Consider the following 23,718-nt stretch of genomic DNA (forward strand, 5'->3'; position numbering starts at 1 on the left):
GCAATATAAGGTTTGCTAGCTGTGGGACGAGTGGGAAACTTACTTTGTGGACGCGCCTCGTACATTATTTCATCTGTTGATGTTTCCATCCAGTGTTCTTCCCAAGATCAACATCCATTTAAATATCTCATCAGTGAGTACAAAGCAAACCTGCCCACCCACCCACAAACATTAATGTAGCTTTTATGAATATAGATATACAATTACCAGAAGTTTCATTTGACCACTCTTACAGTTCTCTGATAACAGCTACCTAACTGTGGTGGCATTTTTCCTTGTTGAACAGGTGTTTACTCAGTGCCAGCAATTGCAGGACTTCACAGTTGCCGCAGTGTAGGTGATATGTTGGCGGCACTGAATATGGAAGTGAGGAAACTCCAGCTGAAACGTTTCCATTGCTTTTGTAATTCTGGACTGGAGGAGGATGAATATGAAGAATGCCTTAACCACCTGGCTCTTTTACGCGAGTGCTATAATGAAGAGTTTGATGTATAATGTGAGTGACTGCCACAGGTCTGGAGATATATGTGATGTTTTGTAATGTTTACATAGTTTGCTGGTTCATAGATATTTGATAACACAAAAGAGAACTTTGTGTGAAAGATAAGCAGAAACTTATATGTGGCACATTCAAAGCATTCCATGACCAGAGCCATGTCTTGAATCTGGAGGCACTAACCAGTACTTTGATGTTGTTGCATTCAAAATGTAGCTGTGCAGCAGCTATAAAGCATTCATACAGTTTGAAACATTTCTGGAAGTAACCGTGAGTGACCTCCAACAGTACATTCTTCAAAGCCATCTGAATCTCGAATGCATTCTTGAAGTACCATCCCTACAGCTCATACTTCATCCATGGAAGCATGATTGGGAAGCATCACAAGATTGTGCTTGGTGAGTTGGTGCACATGCAAAAATTGATGTGCTGGGGCTTTGTCATGCAGGAACATCAAGTGTTCGGCTGCCCATATTTGAGGAATTACCTCCTGTAGATGGGTGGGCATCTTCGTGTTGACTATAACACCGTTAGAAATAAACTTATTGTGCATTATGCCCTGCAGCTGGAAAAGGGTTTCTGATGCCCTGTCTTTCTGGGGATCCTGTTGGAACTTTCAACATTCTTAGCGCTGATGGATGCAGTGCATCTTCATATCTATGGTGGGGTAACTACCAACTGAAATTCTGATTTTCTCTACAATCATCTATACCATCTTACAACAGTCATGCCACACAACTACTGCTGTCACATTTCAGTTGTCCTACAGTGTCGCAGGCTGCTGAAACTGATCGATATAGCCCCTTTGATCTCCTTGCTCAACTTTGTTCACTTCTGGGACCTGTCACATCCACTAGTCGAATGGTAAGTGAGCAATTCCATGAATTGATGATGTTCTGGGTTTTGGCGCTATGTAGTGAAACATACTTTCTCCAGTATGTTTTTCCAAAACGTTTGCATCTACCAATGAGTCTACACAGTATCAAAACCCAGAACAAGAACATCAGCATCCTCACTGCCATTGAAACCTCAAATTTCATGAACAGTGTGTGCGCCAATGTATTTGCTTCTGTCATGGAACTTTTTTTGAAGCTACTACATGTTTGAATTATAGTCTGCTGTGCTGACTGAATTGGTTCATTGACAGAGGAAATGCGTGTATGTAGCTTTAAGTTCATATATTGGAACTGAACAGGTACCAAACTCTGTAGAAGGATAAATCTGATCTGACATTTGGTTTATTTATGAAATACACATTTAATTAAATATTCAGCATATAAAAATCTTTTACAGAAGTTTGACATCGTAATTAAGTATACACCAAATTTAAATTCATATTCCAGCATTTAATGTGGATCTCCAATACCAAGATACATTTAAATACATAAAACAGTTTCAAATATGTGCCATGTGATTAGACCTTCATTTTATACACAGGCTATAGTTTCAGTGGTTCGGTTCTTTCATCTGTGGACAGTAAAACTGTATGGGTGACTACAGTAATTGCAAGGCTGTCAAATCCTTCTTCAGCTGATCTATTTGTTTATCAATGAGAGGGGTGAGGGGTGGTCGTGGAGGGCCCACATTAATTGGGGTCATCAGACTCATTGCAGCTTTCATAGTCGACACCCAGCCTCCTGTAGAAGACATTTTGTTGGTTACAAATTTGTTCAGTTTCAGTATAAACCCTTTTACTAATTGCTGACACTGTGTGACTGCCATTTCAACCTGAATGTGTGCATGTTTACTTTATTCAATTTTATGTTCTACACTAATCCAAAACACTCATACTCTATTACTTATTAATGCCTGAATCTGTTACTTCATTCACACTGTCTGTGAAGTGGATATAAGCTTAAATAAGGAATAGGTGCAGCAAGTGAAAAGCCTAATTCACAATGAGCTGACAGTTGTAGAAAATTGAATTCTTAATGTCTCATATCACAGCTTACCACCATATAGACCTAATTACTCCAAAACACTTAGGCTAAACTGTATTATTTTACTGATTTTTTGACTTCCTGTAGTTATGCTGTAAGGAACAGAGATATGACATGAACTACCCTTACAAAAACTTCCTCAACTCATGATAAATAGGAGATCAGCATTTTATTGCTACTAACTTGGTGTGTTTTTACAGTCGCTCCATAGAAAAGGTAACATAAGCAATGCCTAAAATATTGATGCAAAATCTGGTTCCATTATCCTAAGAGGAGAGAAGTTGATACTCATGCTTTATATATGGTAGATCCTGAATTCCTGGTTGACTTTCTTGACTGAGATTTTCTATTGTTTTCCTCAGTCTCTCCAGGCAGATGCTGAGATTACATTGCAGTGGATTCCTTGCCTTTCATTCACAGTCATCTTTATCGCATGATGTATGCAGCTGACAAGTTTTGTTAAGTGATGGTAATATATTCAGTCCCTAAGGTACTTACCATTACGAGTTATGACATTTATGGCTTTTGATAGCTTCCTCTGCTCCTGCAGTGCTTCACTGGAGTGATTGTTTTTCACTGCTGCTAGTATTTTGATACTTGGGCTTGGAAGCATGTTAAGGCTTGTAGCAATTGCTGAGTCAAAACCCAGTGTGAAAGCTCCAGCTAGAACCTGAACACAGAAAGAAATCATGTTTATTGCATAGTTTGAAATGAAGTGAGTCAAACCACAGTCAGTGGTGATCCTTTAGGTTTCGTAAATACAAAGAACTTCTTGGTCAGCTGAGTAACTGATACTCTGCCAAGTAGCTCAGGCAGTTGGATGGAACAAATCTGATCATCTTGAGATATCCAGTTTGAATAGAGATAATGTATGGCACTAGCTATTCTAACTGAATGTTTAATGGTTTTCCTCAGTCTGTGTCTTAACTGTGCCAGAACCACTTACTTCCCATTCATTGTGCACAGTTATTCTCTTGTCTCATTGGACACTATAAAAACCTGCATGACAAGATTTGAAAAGTGATTCCATACCAGAATACACAGACACTGCAGAATCATTAGCAAATGATGGTTTGAATTCCACATGGATGACAATTTCACAAGAAATTTGGGGGGTTTAAATGAAGTGTGTCCAGTGATTCAAAGTAAACACTGTTAAGTTTGACTTTGTTACAGGAGTGTTAATTCTAGACTGACCTCATGTTATAGGATCTTCCTCTAGCAGTTCACAGGTATTAAGCTTTTACAAGAATGTGTAGTCATCACACAAGTCACCTTCTGACCCAATCGTGAGCCATATAAATTCATTTTGCAATATCACACACCATTTCTGGTCTTCTAGGACATTTTCCCATGCAGTTTTAAAACTAAAATTTTGTATGTGTTCTGCGTCTCACCAACCATCTTGTTCTTATTCAATTAATCACACTAACAGTATTAGGTGAAAGATAAAAATTATGCAGCTTTCTCCAGCCTTCTGTTACTTCCTCTCACTCTTATTGCCCATAATTCTTTGTTCTTAGGCATCCTCAGTGTATGTTCTTCCTTAAGACTAGAAGACACACCATACAAAGCAATGAGTAAGAATATAGTTTTATACATTTGATATCTAGGTTTTGAGGTGAAACAAGATATTGATATTAGTAGTAACTATTTCCTGAATTTAATCTAGTTCCATCACGAATTTCACTGTCATTATCAAATACTTGAACTTGCTTCTGTTTCGTATGTGGCGATGAGGCACAAACACGTGAATACTTAGTGCTTACTGTGTTTGTTTCAAGACCAACCTCCTTACTAAGACACAGTATAATCAGTGTATATAAATGTATTATTGACAGCTAATGTTTTCTTTCTAATATTTTAGTATACATACATGATCACAACCTAGAAAAAAGCTAAGGGTCCCATTTTCCACTGCTAAGCACTGGGTTCCTTCCTCCAGGTTGTTGTCAGTGTATTTTGCTCCAGCAAATGTAGGGATGTTATGGGCAGCAGCGGCTAGGAACTGTGGCATGCTCACTACACAAACAGTGAAGCTAATTACTGCTCAGATACAAGGCAGGACCTTGTTGTCTAGGGATGAGGCACCTCATTTCTGTGCCTCAAGACTAGGCACATACAGATAAAATAAAAGCTTTGTGAATGTGCACTGGATCAGATCCACACAATGGTTTGAGTCCCACATTCAGTTGCAGGTCTCCTCTGCTGGCTTTTCATGTGGAGCAAACAGAATCCTGCCATGTGGTTGTTCTCACCATAGGAATGGATTCCTTAACCTTTCACATAATTGAGGAATTATAAACAAATAAAACATTAGTAAAAATAAGAAATGGATGATGGTAGGATTCCTTTGAGAGCTTCTAAGAAGAATGATGACAAATATAGAACTGCTAGTGTCATGTAAGATCACTCATGGCACCAAGTTTATTTAACTCAATGTTTATGAAATGTAAGCATGGGAGTGGTTAAAACCAGGACAGTTTGGATTGAATAATTAATTTATTGTTTAATGATACTTTTTCAGTTACATAGATATAAAATAAGAATGACTATGAAGCAGTCATGGCATATTTTAGGTATTGTCACAGGTTCTATCTGGCAGGACTAAGGAAACCCATAACAAATCTGTCACAGAAGCAGGTCCCCCAGGCTAAGATTTGAATCCAGGACCTCTTGAATATGAGATGGGTATGTTTTCATTAAGATGGTGGTAAGACGAAGTGACAGAAGATAAACAAAACATAACAGGAAAAGTCTACATAAATAGAAGAGTAACATTTATTGGAGGACACAGAAGAATGATCAGAAGGCCTTGTCATTAGATGACCCATACTGGTGGAAACATCATGATGATGTAGATGGTCCATATTGTTATTGCCACTTATCCCTGCATGCAATACCTACCTTTAATTCCAGTGTATGAAGGAATGTGGTAGTACAGAAGGGGTGTCTTGGGAGCTGCCTGTCCTACGTATGTCAGGTACTTCACCAGCTCATCCACCGTCTGAGGTTTGTTGAACAATTCGGGCAAGCACAGGAGGGCATCACTGCCAAGACTCTCAGCATGAGCTGCCTGCAAACATTGGCACTCTGTCTCAGCAGTTCTGAAGCAAAACTTGGCTGTTCCACATTCTTAAATGTTTCAAAATGCGTAAGAAGTTTCAGTCACTCGGTGTTTCAGTAATGTGGGATATGGAGAAAAGGATAATTCATAAGACTGGTACAAAAGTTGGTGCTATCTTAACTGTGGTTACTTCTGACTTCTTAATGTCCTCTTTGAATAGACCACAAAATGAATGCGTAATGAATAGCTCAAGTCTGCCTCTCCACTTGTTTTATGTCTGAGCCTCATGACTATATTTTGATGATACTGGGGTCTGGCTGTAATTTAGTATCAGTCTGTGTAAATAAAATATACACCCCATGTTTACATGAAGCTCAAAGCAGACTCAATGCACAAAAAGATTTGTACACAACATAAAATGCAGTTTTCATTTACATCTACATCTTTCATATGAAAATATTTCCACTTTAGAGAATATTTAACAAAATAGAAGTGAAGAGAATTTCTAACTCTGTGTAAGTAGAATTTGTGTGAAATTTACCAACTCCTGCACATCCTTGAGACAAGCACCTCCAACTTGAACCATCAGAATCTGTTTCGTCTCTTTCACAGCCATAGCCCACGCTTCTGTTACAGCTTTCCTCTCATCCACCGTCATGGACATTCCCTCCCCGCTTGTCCCATTAACTGGAATTGTAAGCATCTTGTTAACATGAGGCACCCATGTCACTGCAGTCTGTTTCAGTGTTGCTACTGTGTGTTTATCATAGTCCTTTATGATGTTTCCACACCAGAGTTCTTGCTTGTCTCCAGTCTACCACCCAGCCTCTTCTAACAAATTGCATGAACTAGCTAACACAATGGTTCTTAGTTGCTTTATCTGGTAAACAAATTACTTGGAACCTTCAGATTTAGCACTGTATTTCCAAAACTTTGCCATTGGTTATTGTCCCAAGTCAATTCAATTTAGTCCACACCTTTAATCTCTGTTTCTCCTGGACCCATTTCAATATTGTCCTTCCCTGTGACCAGATGTTGTGGCTGATTGATTAGCACTCCACCTTCATACTCAGAAGATCCTGGGTTCAGATCTTGGCCTGGAGATGAGCTATCTTGACTGAGGTCTTTCATGGTTTTCCTCAGTCCATCCAGGCAAATGCTATGATGGTACTTAAAATTAGGCCATGATTGTGTTCTTCCACATCCTTTCCAGTTCATTATTCGTTAGTCAGCCTATCATTCGATGCTGTATAGTCTGTTACAGACAGCATCATTAAATAATCCATAGACCTCCCAGTCAGTCTCTTACCTCAAGCCTTTCTGGCTACAGATTTTATACAGTTCTCATTTGCACTGAACTAATTCTAGAATTAATCATCCTAACAGTTCTAGGAGAAGAGTACAAATGATCACTGATTATTATTTAATTTTTTTCACCCTTCAAATTATTGTATCAGCATTAGATGAAATGATATTAAATTATAAGAATCAGTCAACACTGAAGGAGACACATAACAATATTAATCATTTACAGTACTTTCCTTCCTGCTTGCTCTATACTTTCTGGAATAGCAAACTGTGTTGTTCATATGGGCAAGACAAATACTTCAGCAGCTCAACTTCATTCTTTTGTTTTGGTTAAATTGGATTACTCTTTGTGTATTATTAGGCAGGCTGTTGTTATGGTGAGGACAACACAGTAAAATGAATAGAAACTCATTGCCTTTCAAACACGTACTTTGTACTGTAAGTCAACTTTTTGACAAATGACTAAACAACATGCAAGGAAACTTACCCAAAACTGCATGGATTCCTATACTTGACAGATACTTTGCATACTTTGGAATAATATCCTCTTGTATGCTGAATAACCTGAAAGTTAAAATGTAACTTTAAAACTACAGATGCACTGCAGTTGAATCCTGCACCCTCTTTCATGACTAAAGAACCAAAGAACAAGAAATAAGTTGCAATCTTTACTTCTCTTCAGGAACTACATACCCATCATTTGAATATGGTGTTAGAACAGGTGCCATTAGACCTCGAAATAAGAATTTCTAGAAGAGAAAATAAATGTAATTTAATATTTAACATAGTGATAACTTAAAGCAATTGTCACTCACAAGCAGAGCTGAATGCAGAACAAGATACAGCCTTACGGATGTTAATGTTAACCTCCCCTCCATGTTAGTATAACATTGACATCTGTAGCAGAGGAAACATCACTTTTACAATATAGGTTAAGTGACACAATGTTCATTGGTAGTGCAGTTGTGTTACTGAGTCAACTGATTATCTGAGTCATAACAGTTTTCAGAAGTATTTTAATTGGGGGGGGAGGCAGCATTGTGTTCAGACATTACTGACCCATGTATCAAAAAGTTTACTTTTTGTTACGAATAATAATAATAATAATGTGAAGGCAACTGGATTTTGTTGGACCAGTGGAGGGCTTTGGTTAAATTTGGTGATGAACCTTCTGGTTCTGTAAGCCATCCAGTTATGAATAATAATGAAACTGAAATGTATACCAATTATACATTTACAGTTCAGAAACTCTATATCTTGCAGCATTATTTCAGGTACCAAATCTAAGGGAATGAAAGTAGTGGACAGATACATTGGGTACACAACATGAAAATACCATGTTGAGGTAAGATATTATACCCATATCATTTGACTGAGCAACCCAGCCAGAATTACAGCAGTACAAGGTACATTTAATACTTTATCATGACCACACAGCAGGGGTCATTTCAAAGGAGTGATTCCAGAAAAAACAGAGAATTCTGAGAAATATCTACTGCAAGGGGAAAGAAATTTCAGAAGCTGCATTCAGTAAGTCTCCAATATGGATCTGAACCATATGATAATAATCAGTTTGAAAGGATGTAAAAGTGGTTGTGGATTATTGTAAGGTGTCCCCAAACGCTATTTGGTAAGACACCTGCAATTTCACCAAATAAATATTCCCATAAAAACTAACAGTAAATGAACGTGCTTCAATCATCGACGACCAACATCACCAATTGAAATATACCGCGCTCGTGTCTAATACATCGTTTTTGCTGCATGTAGCTTTCGGCATGATGAGTTTATGATTGTGGTACAAAACCCGATTTATTCTTAAAGGACTCCACTTTGAAGTCTCAGAACATATTTTTTTATGTTGCTATGGAAACATAAGAAGCTGTTGTGTATGTGCGCATGAAGTCTTCAGACGTATGTGATCCATGGTCTCGAGTAAACATGTTTCTGGATTGGTATGTAATTTTAATTTCCCTATAAGTTTTCACTGGTCTGTAATTTCCAAATGCCTGGTCTCTTCCTAAGACAATAGTGAAATTACGTATTCCACTTACCATTGTTTTTATTTTCACTACAGTGATCACCTACAAACTAAATCTAAGTCTTGTGATTTGACGGGTACTGCTTTTTTATCACGAGCTAGAGCTGATGTTGGTATGTACACGTTGTTTACTGCATTGTGTACGTAATATCCGCCAGCTTTATTTATATCTGTTGGTACTTTGTAATTTATCATATCAACTAATTAAGATAAATTTTATTTGCCTTAATAGAAGACTGGAACAGAAGGAAAGATATCGTGATGTGCTCGGGAAATATATTTAAATGCTATCAGTCGGGAAGTAAAATTTACCCGAAGTATGCACCAAGATGCCGATGAAAGTAAATAAATAATTATGCCGAGTTTCCTTTAACTCTCCGTGCAGGAGTTGGAAGTTCCCGAAAATAACATTTTAATCACAACTCTCAGAGCCAAATTTTAAAACTCCATTCCTTACTGGAAAGGGGCTCACAAGTAATTCGGTTATGTTTTCTGAATCTGCAGAAAATACATTTTACCTGTGTTCAACAGTTCACGTTAACTATCTGCACGTGGACCTACTATGTGCCCTCTTCCAACTAAAATTTTATATGCAAGATTTCAGCATCACACCAGGGAGTATGAAGGTGGCCATCATCTTACAATTTTACATGTATTTGCTATTTTTATGCATGTAACTGCTTTCGCCCATTTCATCTTCAGACTGATTGGCAAAATAATATTTGGTGAAAAGTACAAATTATAAATTAACATGGAAAAATTCAGATTGTGTTTATTTTATTCAGCTTAATGTCAGTTCCATCTGCACAACTTCATTATACAACATTACTTTGTAGTGATGCGTTTCATTGGTGACAATGGTAATGTTTTGTAATAAGTGTCTTCATATGAGATGTAACAAGCCAAAAACATATACTTGGTTGAGTTTTGGGGTAGTAAATTAACATCATTAGCTTAGAACAGATGCTGGTATGTTCCATTCACTTCATGGGCCTCCCTAATGGTATATTCTAAAAGTTTCTGAATTAGCTCACTTGTTTTTTGAAAGGAAAAAAATATATAAGTACAGGGGTCAGTAGTGATGATGCTACAGGATGAATGACAGTGCAATTTCTGGTATGGCAGGACTGGAATTTTATTGTCATCACAAACTGCAGACTGGTTCTGGGGCTCACCCAGCCTCCTATCCATTGGCATACAATTCCTCTTTTCTTTGGGGATAAAGTGGCTGGAACATTAAACTAAACACTTAAGTTCAATTAGCACCAAGGTTAAGAATATGTGAAACTGTACATCACTCCTCTGTCTTCATGGGGTGCTTCTATAAGCACCAGGGACACCTTTACCTTACAGGCTAGAGTACAACATTCTTCCGGAGGTTGTAGACGGAGGAGGCCTCCAGATATCGAGAGTAGTTGCTAATATAATGAAGAAGGAGTCACAAACAGCCAACAAGGGGTAGTCCTCCAGCTTGGGGCTAACAACTCCTCATTATATAAAATAAAACATGTGAAAAGATTTTAATCTATGCGACTTTCTCTTTAGGTACTGTTGTTGGACTTTAAAACCTGATTCCACCCGGATGCCCCCAAGAAGCTTGACAGACACTTGTGCTTTGTACTCAGCATTAAGGCAGGTGATCTCGTGGCAGATGTGGTTTTCCTCATTACCTTCAAATTCTGAATTACTGCATAACTTGACACCTACAAGAAATGTCTTGGTAATGCATCTCCAGGTATGACTTCACTCCTTTAAAACATATATTACTTCATATTTTTTTCATACTTGCCTGTCAGAGATTCAGCAGGAAAGAATACATTTGTTCAATTGGAATCTACTTTTAGGTATACAAAACAACATGAAGGGAACTATTACCTTATTTATGACACGATCTGTCGCGATAATTTCTCTATTTAAGTGAATTTTATATTGGAAATATCAATGGGTTCATGTGGCATAGGATAGGGACACATGGTAGGATGATGTAAACATGGCAATGAAGCTTCCATAATTAGTAGGGAGGGAATTCTTTGACAAGCTGAGCTTCTTAAGGACTCTGCTGCATGAGTTACAGCACTGTAGCATTAAAGAATCATAACCATGAAACTGATATGAAATGTATCTGAAACTAAACTGACAAGAGATCTGAGGTTTCAAGACAGATATCAATGCTGTTCTTCTCTCCATCCTCAGGGTATGACATGTTTTGTAAATTTACAAATACATACTAGATTACAAAATTTACAACAAAGTATTCATATAATTGAAACCAGATAATCATACAATGCATAAGGTTTGTTACAAACCAACAAGGTTATTACAGAACTGTAAATAACACAAGCTTTATGGCCATAAAATAAATACCTGGAATGAATAACACAACGTACTGCCACATGTTGCAATTAACTGAATAGTAAGACAGCAATATTTTTCCACTTATTACTTTTTAAATAAGGTTCACTGCCATTCGGAATATAGATAAATTAACAAATAACTAAATCAGCATCTTTCATTATCATGTGATCTGTAACTTAGTAACTCAGAAATTAAAAAGTTTTTCTCAGCTTTTTCAGAAAAACAAAATGTAATCAATGAGAGACATAGGGCTAATGAATAGCTATTTCTGAAACTTCAAACAATAAAAAATACTGAACTCAAGTCATGGAATGTCATCCAAAACCTATGTCCTGTTCAGTCCCCACATCTGGTGAAACCATCTCATCCCACATGACCTCTACCATCTCAACAGTGCCATCTTCTGACACAGTCAGCACCTGCTTGGTAATGCTTCCTGAGTCTTCTATCTCTTCCTCTGTCTTGCCCACTTCCACAACTTGCACATATACTGCACTGCCTTCTTCTTCCAACTTTTGCACTGTTAACAATGTGGGTTGTTCTGCAGAACTATCCTCTGACATATCCATAACACATATCGCAGTTGGTGTGGATCCGTCGACATCATTCAACTGCACTTCCACATTCCCCTCTTCATGATGAGGAGATGTGTTAGAGACCTCGATAGTTACATCATCTGCTTTTGTTAGTTCTGTGGACTTGCTGTTTTGCTGACTCTGATCAATAATGATTGCTGTTGTGCCCGGTTCCACTGCAGGTAACATACTCACATCTGCAACACTGTTCTTGCCAGGTTCTGCCTCTGTGGCCTGTACTGTCGAAATAACAACATCTGGACTGTTAGTGTCCCTGAACTCGTTTATTTCTGCAGTGATCATCTCCACAGTTTCAGATTCAGCAGTGTCAGAACCCTCACAATGCATGACTTCATTGCTATCTTTAGTCAAGTATTTCTTAAACTGCTTTGGAGTTTGTTTGGTTTGCTTCCCTTCTGCATTGCTACCTTTCACACTGCACTGTCTTGTGCAGCTGCCTCCTGACTGCACCTCATCTCCGCAGTAGTCACATGTAACATTCTTTTTCTTTATATGCTGGCGTATATGATGAATCATGAACGCATTATAGTGTGTCGTGTACTTACACTTGTCACACTGCATCCACACATTAGACTTGGGGTCAGTCTTCTGAGTCTTGCTATTTGAGCTTGGCAGACTGTTCTCCTGTTCATTTTTCAAGTCAGAAAGTGCAGCCTTTCTCTTTCGAGACTGAAAACAAAGTAAAGCAGCCATGAATGCTTAAGTCCATTAATGAATTAAGTTTCTTGGCTTATTTAACACTTTATCACTTGCATAATTTATTTTGCATCAATGGGTTTCGAATGAAGTTGTTACGGTCACTTTTAAGATACTGTCTTGGCATGTTTCTAAAGGGACTGAGGAAACACAAGAAAAAACTGAGCTGGAACAAGATCCTAAACTGAGACAAGTAGGACATTTATGAATATGAAGCAGGGAAGCTATGAACTAAACTGCCCAGATGCTTGTTATGTCTTCTAGATACACAAAGTAATGTAATAAGTGGACTGATATTACCATGAAATTTTCCACACTTGCATTTGGCCTGGACTTCGAACCTGTAAGACAGAATGTGAACACAATCATTACAACATGCATGTATGTGTGTGTATAGTTTTATAACACTTTACTTCTACATGTCAGTTTGAGCAAGTTCGTTTTCTGGAAACTGTACATGAATTCCCATTTATATTCCTCAATTTAGTGGAACATTTCAGCCACGTAAGGTTTCCTTCTGTGTTGGTGTCAAATCTTTACCAAAATTATATTTATACGCAAGTATTAGTAAATGGGACATTTATTTCAGAATTTATATTTGTGGTTAATTTATGGACACCGTCAGCATCACAGACAATACAGCATTATATGACAGTATGGTTAATGAATAATGAGGTGGAAGAGAATGGAAGCAAGAAGTCACAGCCTCAATCAATGTATATTCCTGGAGGGACTGCAGAATAACACAGAACATGTCAGCACAGCTGGCCTCTGGGCTGTGATTTGAACCCAGGACCTCTTGAATAGGAAGCCAGGGTGTTAACAATTTATCTAGAGGAAGAAAATAAAGAATGAAGCTCTGTGAATTCTGTCATAAGTCAACTGACCTTGAACAAGTGACGTGTTGTGTGATGTTATTTGTGGAGGTGGACAGAAACCTGTCATCTTATTATTCAACAATTCTCCTTCTTCCAAGGCATACTTTTTCTCTAGGAAGCGTAGGACTACATTCCGTACTGAACCCATTTCTGTCTCCAGCCGATCCAGTGTATTCATAAGATTGGCACATCCACGGCAAATTATATCATCTTCTGATATAACAACCATGTACCTGTCATGCAAGAGTAGAGAATTATAATATATAATGAGACTGATTAAACTTAGGACACATAAGAAATTGTACATTTTCACAACCTGAGAATGAAATAAAATCACCACATCTTCAGACAATATTTACAAAGAAAATAAATACCATGAACCATGAGAATCAACACCTACATTACTTCCCTTAATCTCTGTAATGTGAAAAGCAGACAGGCAGTACATAAAAATCTACTCTGTTTTTCTTCTGGCTTTCGGACTCAGAAGTATTTAAACCTTTGTGTTCGTGTTCAGTAACCTGGCATGTCACCCACACAGTTACGGGTTTCCATTGGTTCTCTGAATAAACTAACTTTTTTGAACTTTGTAATGACAAAGTGATTTGTTTTCATGAAGTGCAGAACCAAACTATAAATATAATTTAAATAGTGTTTGATCTTTCGGTGAGAGTGACTGCTATCCAAATCTCAATTATATAATAAGTGTCAAGCCTGAACTGCGTAATCCACTGTAATGTTGGTTGTGACATCACAGCACAGAAAACCACAATCAAAATCCCTTTCTTTTAATTCCATAACTATATTGTTGAATGAATTCCTGTATATTGTTAATGCAAAAGCACTTTCCATGGCATAGGTGGCACAAAAGTTTTTTATATAGTGTCACGGTTCTTTACTCACTAAATTCTATACTGATTACCAAAATTCTTCCATAACCTATGGCTCAAAATGAATAATCTCCATAGAGCTTAAGACCTATGCTTAGATAGTAAAGAAGTTACTGTTTTAAGGAACCCACAGATTCATTACCATGTTTACAAAAGACTGCTAAGTTTGAGACCCTGTGTAACACTTCATAACATGCTAGCTGTTTAGTGAAATTACTAGCCAACCGAATTCAAAATGGCAGAAACGCCCTATGTTGGGACTGTAGCTGCATATTCTGTATACCTTATATAAACAATCGCAACAGCAACTTATACAATAGAGGCATGAGAATAAAATATGAAATACGGTATATCTTTAGTATACCTTTCTCCAACGAGCTGACCTAACTTTTCTATAAGCCGTATTTTGGTGCTTTGGGTACGACATGTAGCTAGTGTATAGTATCTTCCTGTAACAGCAATATCGCAGACAAAACATCGAAATTCCTCGCCGCTGACGACTGTCTCTGGTTTATCGGTCGCAGAAGTCATCCTGTCACAAACTCTCTACCTGTAAATTTTAGAACTTTTAGGTTAGTCACACACACAAACCCACATATCGGCCTTGATCTCTCTACGTAGTTCACTTCACTATAACGTACTCATCTGTGATAACATCGGTGCTGTTCATTCTATGACGTTTTCGAGTTCATATATTAATGCATTACATGCTATAATATATAGTTTCAACTACAAATGTAGTGATTAAATCAACGTCGGTCACGCACATACATAATATTTAAGTTTACATTTTTCACTTCATGGCCAACTTGAATAACACATATGTTTTGTTATACAGAACGAATAGCAAGCAAGATGGCGATCCGAGGCAAGAACAGACGAAAGCCGCACAAAGTTGGGTGCTTTCGTGAATTACATATATGGTAAAGTACGTATAGTGTACTGAACAAGGAAAACTGAAATATTGTGTGCATTTTATCGTTTACGTATTAGATGCTGCCTTTTCATGTCGATACTCAAATCCTGTATAAAGTTTGAACTAAATTTTTACTAGAGCCTATTCAACTTAAAAACCTGCTCCAAACATAAGAAAGCAGAGGGATGCAGTTGGTTAGTGGATATGACAAAATTAAGTGTTTCTGTAAAGATTATCATACTCTGGCGGAGTATCATGAACTTTCATAAATTAGTGTCGCAGAAACAAAAATGTATAGTTTCACGAATGGAAACTGAATCGTGGCACTTTTTAAATGTTTATATTGAGAAAGTAAGTCTAAAATACTGGGGAGGGAACTTAAACTGAGAATCTATAAAGTTCTGATAAGACCAGTAGTCACATATGGATGTGAAGCCTTGATATTAACTAGCTTTGATGAGCAACAACTTAGAATATTTGAACGCAAAATATTACGGAAAATCTATGGTCCAACACAGAATAGTGATGGCTCCTGAAGAATTAGAATGAATCATGAACTAGATTGTATCATACAGGGAGCAGATATTGTGAGGCTGATCAAAAGCAAAAGGTTAGCCTGGTTTGGCCACGTTGCAAGAATGGAAGGAAACGGTGATCGAGTGAAGGCTGATGGGAAGAAGGATGAGAGGGAGACCACGGAAACGATGGATAGACGACGTGGAGGAGGATGTGAGGACAATGGGGGTAAGGGGATGGAGAAGAATTGTGAATGATAGGACAGAATGGAAAAAAAATCATAGAACAAGCTAAGACCCACACAGGGTTATAACACTATAAGAAGAAGAAGATATTGAGAAAGTGATTTGATGACCAAGTCCTTGAGTTTTAAAAATGGGGTTCTGCTATTTGTAATTGGACATAATGATCTTTAAACAAGTTTTTGAGGTTTTCACGGTGGAGAATCTTCTGGGTTGTGCCATGTAGTCTGGTAGAAGTTTACCGACGTTTTGGAGGTCCTTGCTGTCTCACTGCGATGAGTGTTCACCCGGATGATGAAGGCAGCAAGGACCTCTGAAGCTTAAGTAAACTTCTACCAGACTACACAGCACAGCAACCAAGAAAAGAGCAATCATCTTTAAACAATTTCAAAACTCATTCTACTTGAGAAGAAATAACATTCGAATTGATGGGACTGTATGATGTTATTAACAGCTTTGGAATAAAGTGACAGGAAAGTTGTTGCAGAAAGTATAATATACATAACATTGTAATTGTGACAAACACTGGCAGGTTTATTGTTTTCTTAAATAAATTATACAACCATGATTATGATAAGAGTTTAAGATAGCTGGCTTTTCTTTTATCCAGCTTGAATTTTCACACATTGTCAAACAGTTGCTAGCAACTTTTCATTGAAGTATCATGGATTTGCATTCAGATTATTTTGTATCTTTAATGGAATGTAAAACAGTTTCTATCTTGTGGTAATTATATTTTGTATTATTAAAGTAACATAATCAGCATCTGCATGTTCCTATATTAGAATCTTCTTTTGGACATCATTAAAAGTGTATGTTTAAAATAAATGTTTCTACTGACAATTATATTCTACAAAATATGATATGTGGGTCGTTATGTGAAATGCGCAAGAACATCACAAATGTACAAAAATGAAGTACATGAGTAAGGCAGCAAAACTGTGTGTAAGTTCTGATGTGGCTTGCTATGCAACTTGCATAATTCTGTAGACCAGTACCACAAGATCACTACAGATGAATGCACCAAATGAACTGCCCCTGTGCATACAGCATTACATACAAATGCAGTGGGATCTAAGTAGGACAGACTGCACCTTTAGAAAAATAAGTTGTACATATATGAACTGATGAAACTGCTCAATATATGGTACATAACAAGCTTTTGTGAACATGGCAGTGCACCATTGGAGTATAAAACCTGGTTTTTTGATCCACTAAGTAACCTGCTCTGGGAAGACATGTACATAAAGGTAATTTTATTATCAGCGCAAAACAGTGATAAATAACCACCAAACCCAGCTTATGGTTGCTAAAAAATTTCAATGTTAGTAAATTCATAAATATAATACATGTGTCAGGGAAAGCACCATAACAGTTGCACAGGATAACTCTGACATTTTCACAGCCATATTCTTTCCTTGAGAAAATCATGTGAATAATGGTTAGTTCTCTTAAAATGTTTATATTAAATTTAGTGCCAAAGAAGGTGATTACACTACAATCTGTTGAAGCTTGAATATGATAATAACCCTAATCATCATTATTTAGTCATATGGAAGCTGTAAGAACATCTGAACTAGTGCTTCATCCTCTTGGTTGGTTCTTTCAACCTTTGTGTCTGCAATATCATCACATTTATCATGGATTTCCTGAAAATCTTGAGGAATGTGTAAGTCTGCACTGATTTGTGTATCATTTTTTTTATGTAATTGAAAAGATGACCATTGTTTTGAAAGTTCGGGATTTATATCTTTACGATATGCCATGCAATGAATGTGGGGTAACTTTTCATAGTAAACTCGTGAAAATCCCAACTGTGCCAATGTGATTCTCCAGTTTTTCATTATTGGAGCATTTGCTGATGAATGTTTTGAATCTGGGGTGATTATGAACAAAAGACCTTCTGGTTTCAACAGATCGTATGCTTTACAAACACACAAATATCTCTGTTTTGGACAGGGAAAATATTCCAGCAGCAAAGAAAAAACAACAATATCACACACAGCTGATGGAAGTTCTCTAATGGTCCTGCCATCCAGAATTATTGGTTGTTCAGGTTTAACAACAGCCAAGTTCAGAAAATCACACATATATACATCAGGTTCTGCTGGAGCAATATCAATAGGAATAACATATAAGAAAGGACATGCTCTGAAGGGATTGTAACAACTACCAACATCCAACAGGGTGAGGAATTCAGCTTCAGTTAATGTTTCTTTACTTGCTGTAACCCTGGCATATTTAGCAAATGCTCTTGTACACTTTTCTGTAGCATTTCCAAATTTTTGTATTTTATCCTTTTCTTTGGTCCTCCTTATCTCCTTTTCTCCTTCAAAAAAGTACAGGACACATTTTTCAATCACCCATTTTATTCGGCACTGAACACTTTTATTTCTGTCTGTTGCATTTTTCTCCCAGAACACAGAAGCCAATTTGTGCATTGAGATTGCATACTCTTGCAAAATGTCACTTTTGTTGCAGTGTTCTTTCCAAGCTTTGTCAGCCCCAACTCTATGAGCCTCATACCTCAGCATCTGATGCACTCTCTTCACAAAGGTGGAAAGTTTCTGATGCTCTTCATCAGCCATTATAACTGAAACAGAAGTATGTATGTGATGTTCAGTTTCTCTTGAAAATCTTCTGGATGCTGGGTGAGGTTTGCTGTGTGACAGGACTCAAGCCTGAGCAGCGTTCCAATGTTATGAGCAGTTAAATTTGGGTCAGGTAATACTGGAGAATCAGATTATACATTATCTCACCACATTGTCATGCCCGATGATCTACACCAATCATCTAGAACACATAACTATACATGTCCAGTGATAAATGACAAAAAGTGGACAATTACAGATGATTTGCTATTCCTATGCATTTTTTACTTGAAGTGCATGAGATGGATGCATAATGATCAGTCTGTTCACCAATCTGTACATTCATATCCATAACTACTCAGTTTCAATACACCTGTATTGTGGATGTACACAAAATGTTGTGATGCAAATATAACTATGGGTCACATCACTTCTGCTTTACATGAATCTCAAGTGAAATACTAAAAGATTTCCTAGAAATTGCCTGTTGTACAGAAAAGAATGGTGTATTACAGGCAATCTGAAGAAGAAATACTGGAAGGCATGAAAGATCATTTTTGAAAAAGACCATGCATGTATACAAATTTACAGCATTGTCTTGAGGATGCCCTACCCAAAGAAACTCTTCATGGGGACTGTGGGAACAGGCTCATGCTACCATCTACTCCAGTGTGAGAAAGACTGTAGCAGAAGTATGAAGTATGTCGGGTGGTTGAAAGGTGAAAACATCGTGGGACAAAGATGGTTCTCAAAACATTTGTGTTTTCACCTTTCAATCATAGTTGGTAGCCTGAGAAGAATTAATTACTATAGCAGAAGCAGATTGTAGAATTCTATGCCACCTATGTGGTGAAGTATTCTAATTGGATCCAAAGCCAACTATGAATTTTTGCATGCCATCTTTATTATTACTATATGTTTATATTTCGCATAAATATCTAATACTTGTTGCAAAAGGTTTATGCTCTGATATAACGTCTATTACTATGTAGTGTGTGAATACATTAAAAGCTGCATGTGGTCTTCGGAAAACATACTTGAAGAACCCCATATACCTTATTCCGTCCCTTGACGTTGATGTATTGTACAATGTTCTGCAGTGTAACTTAACGACAGAGTTCGCATGCCCTCACACGTGACTAAAACCACAGACAACCAGAAACGTCGGACAGTTATTCCGATTTTTATAAACCTGTAAAATCGCTTATTCCTTGATAAAAATATCCTTTCACACTGTGCACGTTCTTTCCACCGATTACAAAGTGTTGTAGATTACTGTGTTTTGTTAACTGTGGTGGGAAGACATAGGGTGTGTTCATGGGCATTTAATTTGACAAAGAGCATGACCCATTGTCGACATGCTATCCAGGGCGGACAACCCCGATTTCTATTAAACTTAATACTGAAGTATTTTACGAAAAAATATGGAACTGTGTCAGTATTCATTCAGAACGGTTTTAATTACGACTTTACATCAGCGCATAATTTTTTTGTGCTTATTTCAAACACTTGCGAAAAAAATTGCATAGCAGATTTCTTGTACAAAATGGGAAAATGTGTTTAAAGGTGAATTCTAGCTCCCTTCGTCAAACATTTAGAAATTGGTATAGTTGGAGGTAGCGTAAATACAAACGGCAATGACCTACATAAACATTGTGATTAAATGTGACGTCATGTAATGTTCAATTTTTGTTGTTGTTGTCCGCTGTTTGGCGATACCTCACTTTCGCCCACCACCTAAACGTTTTTTAAGTTGTTTGTACTATTAAAACAGTCGTACTTTGATAAAGGAAAATTGTGATGGAAATCTCTTCTATAGTGATCCGTAGTTCAACTTTACCAGAAAAGTGATGGAATATGAGAGTGAAAATGTTGCATTCTTTGATTCAAAAGTCTAAAGTCCTTTTTGGCGTGAAAAATGAAACCCCTGTTCTTGGAAATGAAACATGTTCTCAAGCTTTTGAAAACGCTGTGGAAGCCACAACCCAAAATTGTCAGTCTTCAGTACTTGACGAAGAACAGTTAAAAGGGAACGAAGAGTTTAGAGATACTATATATGGTAATGCTATTGATTAAGTAATGTATAGAAAAGTGCGAATAAAACTTGCTTTTTCCAGGTATTATTTTGAAGATTTATCGTTTAGTTACTATATTAACATCTCTGGGAGTTAATTTTCTGCATCACTGTGAAGTCACATTTCATGTAGCACGTTTAGTAAACAAATTTACGTCATACAACATTACTACTTGTAAATAAACATTCTTTGAATTTTTCAGACCATATTAGGAACATTCGGGACCCAGAGAAACCTGCTACATTAGAAGATCTCAATGTTGTTTATGAAGATGGTGTAATGGTTAGTGATGACATTTCTGTCTTGAATGCCATGGTCAGTAAAGTTTTTGCATAAAGAATTTGAGAAGCCAGTTTCTTGGAATGTTACATATCTGTATGGAATTTATTTGGAAAGGGTCTTTGCTTCAAAGTTGATTGTATAAAATTGTATAAAAATGTAATAGTGCAGTCAAGTATGAAGAGTACCATAACAGCATATAATGTCAGTTTCTGAATTTACCAAATTGGCTGTGGAGTATTCAGAATTGCTTGAGGAAATTCATTCTGAACATTATGCAAGTCTGTCTGTAAATAAAACTGACTTGCTGAGTATATTCTTTTTGTTTAGATAAAGCCTTCAACAGAAGATGATGTACGTGTTGTACGCATTGAGTTCAACCCCACGGTTCCACATTGTTCCTTGGCCACACTCATAGGCCTCTGCATACGAATAAAACTAGAGAGAAATCTTGTTGACAAATTTAAATTGGACATATTTATTAAGAAGGGTACTCATTCTACAGAAGAAGAGAGTAAGTAATAGCTTACAGCATTTGTGTAAGTACAGGTATTGCGCTGACTACAGGGAAAGACATGTATAGTGCACACTGATTATTCTGGTGTTTTTTATAATTGTAATTGTTGGGTCCTTACTAGGTATGTTATAAATGACAAAACTGGTGATATTACATCAATGCAAATTTTCCTGTAGGAGAGGATAACAAAGCTTGTCCAAGGCTGATTGATGTTGGAGACACATGGAAACATTGTGAGGTTTCTGTTAGAAAAAGGGAGGCATTTTTTTTTAGAATGTGAGACAAAATGCACTGGAGGAAGAATGAAATACAAATACTGCAGTTTGATTGGATGTAATCAACATGATGATTTTTTTTTGTCAAAGGATTGCCATGAATATGAAGCAAAACCAATGTAGAGATCAAAATCACTAGATTAACTGAACTAAGCCAAACAACACTTTACATACCATAACTGTAAAAAATTGTCCTGGTTTCTTTCTATTGCTATTTTGGCATTACTGAGTGCTACTTAGTTATTGTGGGCAGGTGACTTGATAGGTGGGGAGTAGCTAGAACCACTGCTAAGTGGGTGATGGATGATACTGTGCAGAAAATAAGATATCAGTTTTATTATAATAATGTGCAATTTTCCACCATAAGTTATCTAACTTGTATTTATCTTGCCATTCATACTCTAAGTTTACTTACTGTGGTGTTTTGATATTGGATACTTATGGACTGCAAGCAAAGCCAACTCCTTTCTTAATATCAGAAGTTAAGGTCTTTAATACTAACCATAACAATTAATAAATTTAAATTATGGAAACTAAAATTGTTTGTATGCTGTTTAATAATGCTTCATTCTTGAATGGGATTAGAGGATGTATTGTGCCTTAGGAAGCAGTAGTGGCTTGTTTCAAAGTCCTGCATGGAAAAACGGAGGAAAATGTCAGCCCAGTTAGAAAATATAAATAGCTTATATGTACAGGTGATTTATTATATGCATTCCTGCATATTGCTTCATATATTGAAAATGCATAAAATGGGAAACATAAATGCCTATTATTCTTCTGAATGATACACCATGAAAGGCCTTAATTTCTAGTCCCTGCAGTCAAAATGGTGGACCAGGCCCATGAAACTGCATGTGCAACTCATTGGGCCTGTGTTGTAGCTTCTACTGTGGTTACCGATAGGATATTAATGCTCCTTATGATACCGAAATAAAACAGCAGATATGCAAAAACAGTGATAGCGAGAGTGCATATGACAGTAGTCACCCGTTCTGGAACCTCATTAACATGCACCATGTTATGTTACTCAGATAATTCAACAGAACACATTAAAGTTGAATGTTTAGTTTTCTGTTCATTCCAGGAATTTTCCAGAAAATACACATTTTGTTACTACTCAGAAAGAATTAATATGGCCAACAACAGAATAACTTTTAGATTACTGACTAGAAAACTGGAAAAAGAAAATAAAAATAAAATATTATGGTATGAACTCCCAACTTGTGATCGATGGTATTTACTGTACTGTATGTAGAAGTTCTGTGTTAAACAGAAACCCTTCAAATCACTGGATTCTGTTATATTGCAAAATCTCTGTGATATAATAATTTTAATTAGTGAATATGTATTTAATTTTATTTTCAGTTAACAAGCAGATAAATGATAAGGAAAGAATAGCAGCTGCAATGGAAAACCCAGATTTGAGAGATTTGGTTGAAGGGTGCATCCAGGAGGGGGACTAGGTACAGTTTATTGTAAATAAATATTTATTTTGACTATGGAACTGTGTACCTTAATAATGCACATGAAATTAGTGTTACACTTAAACTTTATATAGATATATGAATGTAACATTGGATTGTATCATGGGATAACTGAATACACATAACCTATATTCTGTTATGTAATTAGTTCTTGCTGACAAAGGTATTTCAGTTGTTTATAATGAAGAATAATTCATGTAACTGTTGAGTGTTTAAACTTAATATCATTAGTACTAATTTTGTAATTTAAATTCATTTACAAGACATTGTATGCATTGTTGACAGCACCTTTGTCTAAGGTAAGTTGTTAAATAATAATTTAACAAAAGAATTGTCTGTTAATTTGTTCCCAGTCCCCCCCCCCCCCTCCCAAAAAAGAAATCAGTGTGTGCTTGTTACATGTATGAGAACTAAAATAAAAAGTTACTTTTGGTTGGTGGTGCTGTCAGTAGGTCAGACTACATAGTGTTCAGAAAAAGTTATATTGGTTCGTTAACAAAACAGTTATTGTAGCAAGCCCAAGTTGTTGCTCTGAACATCTATACTGTTACTTTGT

General features: G+C 36.8%; 5 protein-coding genes across 17 annotated transcripts in view; 2 read left to right on the forward strand and 3 right to left on the reverse strand.

Moving 5' to 3' along the window:
• Nucleotides 1-16,784, forward strand: part of mst (misato mitochondrial distribution and morphology regulator) — a 29,423-nt gene extending 12,639 nt beyond the window's left edge. For 2 of the 7 annotated variants that reach the window (XM_087344326.1, XM_022063753.2), the window contains exons 8-10: nucleotides 287-8,766; nucleotides 10,398-10,587; nucleotides 13,089-13,731. In XM_087344326.1, the coding sequence (XP_087200452.1) occupies nucleotides 287-495 (209 nt within the window). In that variant the 3' untranslated portion in view covers nucleotides 496-8,766; nucleotides 10,398-10,587; nucleotides 13,089-13,731. Of the gene's footprint in view, nucleotides 1-286; nucleotides 8,767-10,397; nucleotides 10,588-13,088; nucleotides 13,732-15,105 lie in introns of those variants that run through there. The other 5 variants (XM_087344332.1, XM_087344328.1, XM_087344327.1 and 2 more) reach the window with 5 other exon arrangements.
• On the reverse strand, nucleotides 1,822-9,446 carry LOC110829734 (N-acetylneuraminate lyase). 4 transcript variants are annotated; one of them, XM_022063765.2, is made up of 8 exons: nucleotides 9,371-9,446; nucleotides 7,505-7,560; nucleotides 7,299-7,375; nucleotides 6,045-6,190; nucleotides 5,344-5,512; nucleotides 4,313-4,458; nucleotides 2,935-3,106; nucleotides 1,822-2,133 (listed from the first exon to the last, which is right to left on the reverse strand). In XM_022063765.2, exons 2-8 carry the CDS (start codon nucleotides 7,537-7,539, stop codon nucleotides 1,991-1,993), a joined length of 888 nt encoding a protein of 295 aa, XP_021919457.1. In that variant the 5' UTR covers nucleotides 7,540-7,560; nucleotides 9,371-9,446; the 3' UTR covers nucleotides 1,822-1,990. The 4 variants fall into 4 exon arrangements, with proteins under 4 accessions (XP_021919457.1, XP_021919455.1, XP_021919454.1 ...); XM_022063763.2 differs by lacking the exon at nucleotides 9,371-9,446 and adding an exon at nucleotides 8,866-8,998; XM_022063762.2 differs by lacking the exon at nucleotides 9,371-9,446 and adding an exon at nucleotides 8,490-8,528.
• LOC110829730 (uncharacterized) lies at nucleotides 11,093-14,798 on the reverse strand. Its single transcript, XM_022063756.2, has 4 exons — nucleotides 14,632-14,798; nucleotides 13,387-13,610; nucleotides 12,800-12,840; nucleotides 11,093-12,472 (listed from the first exon to the last, which is right to left on the reverse strand). The coding sequence occupies exons 1-4, from the start codon at nucleotides 14,796-14,798 to the stop codon at nucleotides 11,522-11,524; spliced, it is 1,383 nt and encodes a 460-aa protein (XP_021919448.1). The 3' UTR covers nucleotides 11,093-11,521.
• Nucleotides 16,455-19,880, reverse strand: Samtor (S-adenosylmethionine sensor upstream of TORC1). 4 transcript variants are annotated; one of them, XM_087344334.1, is made up of 2 exons: nucleotides 19,725-19,880; nucleotides 16,455-18,534 (listed from the first exon to the last, which is right to left on the reverse strand). In XM_087344334.1, the coding sequence occupies exons 1-2, from the start codon at nucleotides 19,855-19,857 to the stop codon at nucleotides 17,486-17,488; spliced, it is 1,182 nt and encodes a 393-aa protein (XP_087200460.1). In that variant the 5' UTR covers nucleotides 19,858-19,880; the 3' UTR covers nucleotides 16,455-17,485. The 4 variants fall into 4 exon arrangements, with proteins under 4 accessions (XP_087200460.1, XP_087200462.1, XP_021919452.1 ...); XM_087344336.1 differs by having other exon boundaries at nucleotides 19,588-19,728; XM_022063760.1 differs by lacking the exon at nucleotides 19,725-19,880 and adding an exon at nucleotides 19,570-19,672.
• Nucleotides 19,881-20,082: 202 nt separating this feature from the next.
• Nucleotides 20,083-23,493, forward strand: galla-1 (cytosolic iron-sulfur assembly component galla-1). Its single transcript, XM_022063769.2, has 4 exons — nucleotides 20,083-20,591; nucleotides 20,810-20,889; nucleotides 21,217-21,400; nucleotides 23,044-23,493. Exons 1-4 carry the CDS (start codon nucleotides 20,390-20,392, stop codon nucleotides 23,139-23,141), a joined length of 564 nt encoding a protein of 187 aa, XP_021919461.1. The 5' UTR covers nucleotides 20,083-20,389; the 3' UTR covers nucleotides 23,142-23,493.
• Nucleotides 23,494-23,718: the final 225 nt, after the last annotated feature.

This window comes from Zootermopsis nevadensis, unplaced genomic scaffold (genome assembly GCF_977971745.1).
Source record: "Zootermopsis nevadensis isolate Lab colony 2312 unplaced genomic scaffold, Znev_1.0 Znev_ptg000007l, whole genome shotgun sequence".
Classification (NCBI taxonomy): Eukaryota; Metazoa; Arthropoda; class Insecta; order Blattodea; family Termopsidae; genus Zootermopsis; species Zootermopsis nevadensis.

What these genes read in the sequence shown, in the direction of transcription:
- galla-1 (XM_022063769.2), top strand. Translation starts at nt 20,390, where the DNA reads ATGAGAGTGAAAATGTTGCATTCTTTGATTCAAAAGTCTAAAGTCCTT. An exon ending in GTTTAGAGATACTATATATG is followed by an intron (nt 20,592 to 20,809) that starts GTAATGCTATTG and finishes TGAATTTTTCAG; the next exon opens with ACCATATTAGGAACATTCGG. An exon ending in TCATTCTACAGAAGAAGAGA is followed by an intron (nt 21,401 to 23,043) that starts GTAAGTAATAGC and finishes TTTTATTTTCAG; the next exon opens with TTAACAAGCAGATAAATGAT.
- LOC110829730 (XM_022063756.2), bottom strand. Translation starts at nt 14,798, where the DNA reads ATGACTTCTGCGACCGATAAACCAGAGACAGTCGTCAGCGGCGAGGAA. An exon ending in GGTCAGCTCGTTGGAGAAAG is followed by an intron (nt 13,611 to 14,631) that starts GTATACTAAAGA and finishes CTTGCATGACAG; the next exon opens with GTACATGGTTGTTATATCAG. An exon ending in CAAGTGTGGAAAATTTCATG is followed by an intron (nt 12,473 to 12,799) that starts GTAATATCAGTC and finishes CTTTGTTTTCAG; the next exon opens with TCTCGAAAGAGAAAGGCTGC.
- LOC110829734 (XM_022063762.2), bottom strand. Translation starts at nt 8,513, where the DNA reads ATGATTGAAGCACGTTCATTTACT. An exon ending in ACACCATATTCAAATGATGG is followed by an intron (nt 7,376 to 7,504) that starts GTATGTAGTTCC and finishes TTTAACTTTCAG; the next exon opens with GTTATTCAGCATACAAGAGG. An exon ending in TTCATACACTGGAATTAAAG is followed by an intron (nt 4,459 to 5,343) that starts GTAGGTATTGCA and finishes CTGTTTGTGTAG; the next exon opens with TGAGCATGCCACAGTTCCTA.
- Samtor (XM_087344334.1), bottom strand. Translation starts at nt 19,857, where the DNA reads ATGCCCATGAACACACCCTATGTCTTCCCACCACAGTTAACAAAACAC. An exon ending in AGGAATAAGCGATTTTACAG is followed by an intron (nt 18,535 to 19,724) that starts GTTTATAAAAAT and finishes CTTCTGTTTCAG; the next exon opens with TTATAATGGCTGATGAAGAG.